Below are 7,135 nucleotides of genomic sequence, written 5' to 3'. Positions count from 1 at the left end.
CTCTACCCAGGGGGATAGCTTGAGGCTCCGTCGCAAAAAAAAAAAAAAAAAAAAAATCCATGACTTGTTTGTTTATATCTTTATTCCAAAGGTAAGTGAAAGGTTAGGCCTTGATTATAGGCTCCAAGGAAATAAAAACTGTTTTCAATTCGTAAGTCTTGAATTTCAACTATAAAACAGATTCAGTATTTTCATCTGCTCCTAATTGAGGTAAAAAGCTACCATTAGTTTTGAGAATAAATATATACAGCATAAAAATGAATTATATTTTTCCTTACTATGGAAATTATGGACTTTTCTACCTTTGGTGTAATCAGGTTTATGCCAGGAAAGGGATAAGGATAAAAGGTCTCAAACAAATCCTAACAATTGTATAAACAGATGAAATGTGCTTAATAGTAAAAGATAGGTAGGATATCTTTTGTAATAATAAGTGTAACTAAAGAGGTAATATTTTAAAAGAAGTCCACCATTATGTTTAACGTACAGGCTGATGGGTGGCACCTGTGGCTCAAAGAAGTAGGGCGCCGGCCCCATATGCCAGAGGTAGCGGGTTCAAACCCAGCCCTGGCCAAAAACTGGAAAAACAAAAACAAAAAAACCCATGCTGATTAAACCAAAGTCTTAGGGTTTCTTTATTTTTTAAAACCGCAAAACCACTTCCTTTTTATCTGGCAGTTGCCTCCAAAACCACTTCAGATTTCTGCAGCAGTACAGGTTACCTTCACTCCTCCCCTAACAAAAGGAGGGCCAGGGCCCTCCTTGATTACTTCTTAGAAAGATTTGATGGTAATACATAAACAAAGAGATCTGGCTGGTGCAGTGGCTCACGCCTGTAATCCTAGCCCTCTGAGATGCTGAGGTGGGTGGACTGCTTGAGCTCACAAGTTCAAGACCAGCCTGAGCAAAAGCAAGACCTCGTCTCTACTAAAAATAGAAAAATGAGGCAAGAGGATCTCTTGAGCCCAAGAGTTAGAGGTTGCTATGAGCTATGACGCCATGGCACTCTACCCAGGGTGACAGCTTGAGAGACTGTCTCCAAAAAAAAAAAAAAAAGAAAGAAAAAGAGAGAGATCTGCATGATTTTAAACAGACCAAAAATAACTGATTTTAATCGAAAAAATTAGGTTAACCTAGTACAAATGTTGATTTCAGATTAAGTTAATAACAATCATGTGATCAAATTGCATTAATCGATAAGGGAATGAAGCAAGGTAAAGTAGCAACCCACAAGTTTGAAATAAAAACAAATCAATAGGAAACCTAAGACTGGCACATTTGTCTCAAAACTACTCCAATTCCAGACCCACACTCTCAAGAAAGACTACAACTTTCTAAAATATCCCTAAGAAGCTAGTGAGCCACTGATAGCTGAAAATACAGGACAATCACATACTATGAATTTATGCCTACTTCTGAAATATTAGCACATTGGAAAATTTCAGAGAAAACTTTATGAAGAACTTAAGACAATTTGTAGGCTGCACATATTGAGAAGACAAGAGCATTAGCAGAGAAGCAACTAAACATTAATATGCATAGTTAGGTTGTTGTAAAAATCAGTGTGTATCATCTATCTAAAGATAGATGTTAGTTTTACAGTGCAAAACTATCTTAAGACCAAGGATACAAAAACAAAAACACCAATCAGTACTATATGTTATGAAACAGTACCTTTTAACTAGTACACTGGCTTACTGGAAGCTCATTAATATTAATCATCTTTGAGAATACACTGAAGATAGGGTATCTTCTCTGCAATGGATTCCACTTTCTGTACTTTCAGCTGTTCAAGCACCTCAAGTCCTGATTATCTCAAATGGCTCTTTCTGCCTGGGATGCAGCCACAGGAAATAAAGGATAGAATGATTCACAAAGATAAATAACTTTTGTAAAAAGGTGGTATAAATAAATTTTGTGACAACCAAATTAAACTTTTTTTTTTTTTTTTTTGGTGAGACAGAGTCTCTCACTTTGTCACCCTCGGTAGAGTGCCATGGCATCACAGTTCACAGCAACCTCAAACTCTTGGGCTCAAGTGATTCTCTTGTCTCAGCCTCTTGAGTACAGCTTGGGACTACAGGCACTTGCCATAACACGTGGCTATTTTTAGAGGCAGGGTCTTGCTCTGGCTCAGGTTAGTCTTGAACCTGTGAGCTTGGGCAATCCACTCTCCTTGGCCTCCTAGAGTGCTGGGATTACAGGTGTGAGTCACCGAGCCCAGCCCTCAAATTAAACTTTTTAAATAGATGTTTATCAGGTAAGATACCGCAAAACATTCAGGTTGAATTGCCCTACAAGATTAATATAAGAAGATCTTGTAGTCTTCAAGTAGAAGAAAGGGAGAAGGCAAATAGGACTTATGAAATATGTCTCACAGAAAGTTCAAGACAAGCCAGGCCTTGAGAGATAAAGGTAAGTATGAAAGCAAAAACAGCAAGATCTGACAACTATTGGAAGAAAAGGATAATGAGAAAGCAAGATTAGATCAAAGTGTCATAAGGTGGTTACAGATGCTTTAAAAAACAGAAATACATGATGGTACAGCACTCTACCAAGGACGACAAAGTGAGACTCTGTCTCTAAAAAAAAAGAAAAGAAAAAGAAAGAAATAGAAATACAACCTAAAAGGAACATTCTCAGGAGAAAAGAACTAGATATGGAGTATGCATTGCAATGATTTGAAATTAAATAACATTTCAAACAGCCATGTAACTGCTCCCTGCCAGTTCATAGTATAAATTCATATTCATTTGCAACCAAAATGCCAGGGGAAAAAACATGCTGAAACCACTAAATGTCTGGTACTCTTTGCTGCCACGAAAAAGCAAAAATGAAAATCCCACTCATTGGCAATTTTAAATGCTAGTTTTTATTTACTGCTAACTGTGCACCAATTCAATAGCATGCAGTAATACACGTAAGTCTAATATTAAACAATAGCATGTTTTACAGAACACAAGTCAGTTTAGACAATTCTTAAGAAACCCAATGAGCTCTCTTATTTAATACTAAGTGAGTTAGCCAGAAGCAAATTCTCTTGGTTTTGTTTTACTTTATAGAAAAAAGTGGAAGTAATCTCAATACTGCATGGTTTAATATGATATGTGATTTCTGAACCAAGGAAATAGTTTGTCATGAATTATTCCTTTTATCAATTGGTACCATCAGCACAAAGTTGATAAGCTGGCTGACAGGAAAACAACTGAATACAATGAATGATGGCAATACTGGGCTAGTTGGATATCCATCTCTATTTCCTTATTCACAGCCCAAAGTAGTATTTCTTTAAAGTACTATTTTAAACTAAAAGATAAAATAATCTTAAAGATAGACACAATAGTAACCACTCTACCCACCCAATGACTTAAACATTCAACATAACTTTTAAAAATCCAAACAGTAAGAAAATGGTAGTGCAAGAGTACTTCATACTGCTAAATCTTACATATTCTGAGGCACATAATGAGAAGCTGAGGGAGATACAGCAATATAGCTAACTGGCCCAGGATTTATAGCACCATGGATTTGAGAAGAACCACCATATGCTGCACCAGCCGGATGCCAAGAGGCAACATAGGGATAATCTGGCACGACAGGAACGCAGGACTCAAACCCTGGCAAAGGTGGCTGGCCATAGGGATCCGGCATTACTGGATAATAGACTGTTCCCTGAGGGACAGATGTAGGGTCAGCATTCGGAAAAGTGCCTGAAACAAAGAATGTATATAGTATAATACTTTATGTACAAAAATTCAGTAAAACAGAACCCCATGCATTATAAACATATTCTTACAGGTGAAAAGAAAACTTATCATACTATAAGATCACAGAAACTGCAGGGGCACTTTACATATAAACAATAGTGACAAAAACAGGCCACCAAAAGATTATACAAAAATTTCCAAATTAAAAAAAAATATTTAAATATGTATATGTGTGTATATATATAAATAAAATGTATCAAATCTATTCTACCTATAGACAAGCTATCTTTCTTGGATGACTTCAGTATCAACAGGCTAAATATATAAACTCCGAAATCTTTCTAGTCAATTAAGACCTTATAAGAGGTGGTCGTGTTTAGATCATCCAATAGTTTCACAGTATAACATATATCATTCACATAACCATTTTATACCACTTGAGCAATGAAAAACTCAGTCTGGTCTATACTTAAAGGTATATACAGTTCTGAAGAGCAGCCTAAAAATGTAATCCGACCCAGGCGAGTCAAGGGCGCCCCGCCTGCAGCTGCCGTTCAGGATGGCGTGCCGGGGGTTTCTGCACTGGTGTCCCCCAAGCTGACTCTCCTCTCCTCACGCGGGCACCACAGTCGGCACAGAACAACACCAGCCCTTTCCCTCTCCCCTTCTTTCCAGGAGGTGCCCCAGAGTCAGGACTCCATAGGTAATAACTCTCCAGGTCTCGGAGTGGGTAGGTGGGGTCTTGGAGTTCGGTGTTGCAAGTGGGGAATATATACAGATTTATACAGTTTTACAGTTTTATGTCTGGCCAGAGGGTGCCGTGGCACGCTGGCGGGGGTAGGAGGTCCAGTTTTTAGGGGGTCTCTCCCATGGAATAGAGTGGGAGGCAGTAAAAAAAAAAAATGTAATCCACTGAATGTCATTACAATCCTAGCATCATTTTAATTTTACAGCACTTGTGCTATCATGAGTCAATTTGCAGATGGTGCTCTGACCTTGCTATAGTGACTATACACATTAGATAAAAAGAAATCTTTCATTACTTGGGCTTAGATTAGTTCATTCTGTGAAATTAAGACTGCCATTGCCTCATGGTTTACTACAGTTAAAAAAAGCTTTATAAAAAGTGTATTGTACAAAAATGCAAAAAGTGGACATTCTATTTTTTATTATGATGGACAACATCATACCAGCACACTAGGGATAAGATTCTATAGTGCTAACAACATTCCAAAACCATTATTTATACTTTAAAATGGGGAAAGAGAAAAGAAATTAGCATTCCTAACATTCCAGGTACAATATACCTATACATAAGACCAAAATTAGTTCTGTTAACAACCCTGTCAAGTCATATATTTCTCATTTTACAGAAAATCAGGCTTAAGAAGGTTTAACTTTATGGAGCTCACAATCATCAGGTACTCTGGAATGTGAGACACATTTGGTTAGGTAAGTTAATATGGTTTCTTCTACCTCTAGCTGACTCATTCCAGGAATAGCAATCAGAAGATCCTAGTCTAAATTCCCCAAATGTGTCCCCATCTGTACTTTACTATGAACGCATAGAACAACTATCCTTATGGTCTAACACAGTGGTTCTCAAAATTTTTTTTTTTTGAGACAGAGTTTAGGTCACTCTCCATAGAGTGCCATGTCGTCCCAGCTCACAGCAACCTCAAACTCTTGGGCTTAAGCGATTCCTTTGCCTCAGCCTCCAAATAACTAGGACTACAGGTGCCTGCCACAATGCCCGGCTATTTTTTTTCTTTTTTTTTTTGGTGCTGCAGTTGTCATTGTTGTTCTAGCTGGCCCGGGCCAGGTTCCAACCTGCCAGTCTTGGTGTATGTGGTTGGGTATAGGAACCACCCACTGTGCAAATTCATTATACTAATATATAGTTTAAAAGAAGAGAGCTAGAGTCTCACATATGCCTTTGTGTTTATTATATGCTGTTTTAGTTTAAGTATTTGAAAAAAAACCTGATCTCATGGAAATATCTCGTTGGAAAACCTAAGTCCTTTAATTGCTAGTCTTTTCTGATAATTAGATATTTTTTGATAGTACACCAAAACTGCACAAGTGCTAGTCTCTCAAAGGTTAGTAGCAATATGGAATTTTCATACTTTGTTACATTTTTTTTTTTGAGACAGAGCCTCAAGCTACCCCCCTGGGTAGAGTGCCGTAGCATTGCAGCTCACAGCAACCTCTAGCTCCTGGGCTCAAGCAAGTCTCCTGCCTCAGCCTCCCAAGTAGCTGGGACCATAGGCGCCCGCCACAACACCTGGCTATTTTCTGGTTGCAGCTATCATTGTTGTTTGGCAGGCCCGGGCTGGATTCGAACCCACCACTTTAGGTGTATGTGGCTGGCGCCTTAGCCACTTGAGCCACAGGTGCCGAACCCATACTTTGTTACGTTTTAAAAAAGCAATTGTTGAGGCTGGGCATGGCTGAGGTAGGTGGATTGCCTAAGCTCAGGAGTTTGAGACCAGCCTGAGCCACAGTGAGACTCTGTTTCTAAAAATAGTTGGGCATTGTGGGAGGTGCCTGTAGTCCCAGCTACTCAGGAGGCTGAGGCAAAGAGAATCACTTGAGCCCAAGAGTTTGAGGTTGCTGTGAGCTACGATGCTACAGCACTTTACTGAGGGTGACAAAGTTAGACTCTGTCTCTAAAAATAACCAGGCACTGTAGCAGCTGCCTGTAGTCCCAGCTACTCAGGAGGCTGAGGCCAAGAGAATCACTTGAGTCCAAGAGGTTGACGTTGCTGTGAGCTATGATGCTACAGCACTCTACTGAGTGGCAAAGTGAGACTCCATCTCAAAAAAAAAATTGTTTATCTTGCACTTTAAATAGATCTTTGACAAAACTAGACATGAGTAACATCATGTATTAGTAACTGCGAAACTATTAGTTCACTGAGTTATGTAGATCTTATAAATGCCGACACATTATACAATTTAAGAAACTACATTCTCTAGTCTACCAATTTTATTGTTAAGAGTTTTAATTATAGGGAAGATGTCAAGCTCATATTTGCAGATATGAAATTTCCAAAATTCTAATTTTTATTTGAAAGTTAGATTTTTATCTTTGACAATGAATATTACAGGTTATTTTTCCTGGAGTGATGGGCTCACTTTACTTATTTAAGAAAATGTTGGCCAGCTCAATCAAATCTGAATAATCCCAGTTTGTCTCCCACTCTTTCAAGTAAAGAGTGTTCCAAGAAAAAAAGTCAGCTAGATCAATTCGTAACTTGATAGCACAAATCCTTTTCCTTATGTTAATATTTCATTCAACATGTAGAAGTATTTTGTGAAGCATTCCTATTTTTTCACAAAGAAAATTAAATACATTTAATAATAAAGCTTTAGTAAAAATAAGAATGTCTTGGGAGGCGCCCGTCGCTCAGTGGCTAGGGCGCCGG

At 38.3% G+C, this 7,135-nt stretch overlaps 1 protein-coding gene and 1 pseudogene across 1 annotated transcript in view; both read right to left on the bottom strand.

Moving 5' to 3' along the window:
* The window catches only part of LOC100955610, a 9,084-nt pseudogene extending 5,651 nt beyond the window's left edge, over nt 1-3,433 (bottom strand).
* ALG13 (ALG13, UDP-N-acetylglucosaminyltransferase subunit) overlaps nt 2,910-7,135 on the bottom strand; it is a 101,641-nt gene continuing 97,415 nt past the window's right edge. The window contains 1 exon segment of the mRNA XM_003801180.3: nt 2,910-3,710. Coding sequence (XP_003801228.1) covers nt 3,445-3,710 — 266 coding nt within the window. The 3' untranslated portion in view covers nt 2,910-3,444.

Source organism: Otolemur garnettii, unplaced genomic scaffold (assembly GCF_000181295.1).
Source record: "Otolemur garnettii isolate 467f Iridium unplaced genomic scaffold, OtoGar3 scaffold00201, whole genome shotgun sequence".
Lineage (NCBI taxonomy): Eukaryota > Metazoa > Chordata > Mammalia > Primates > Galagidae > Otolemur > Otolemur garnettii.
The sequence above is the reverse complement of the archived record's forward strand: the minus strand, read 5'-3'. Positions and strand labels throughout refer to the sequence as shown.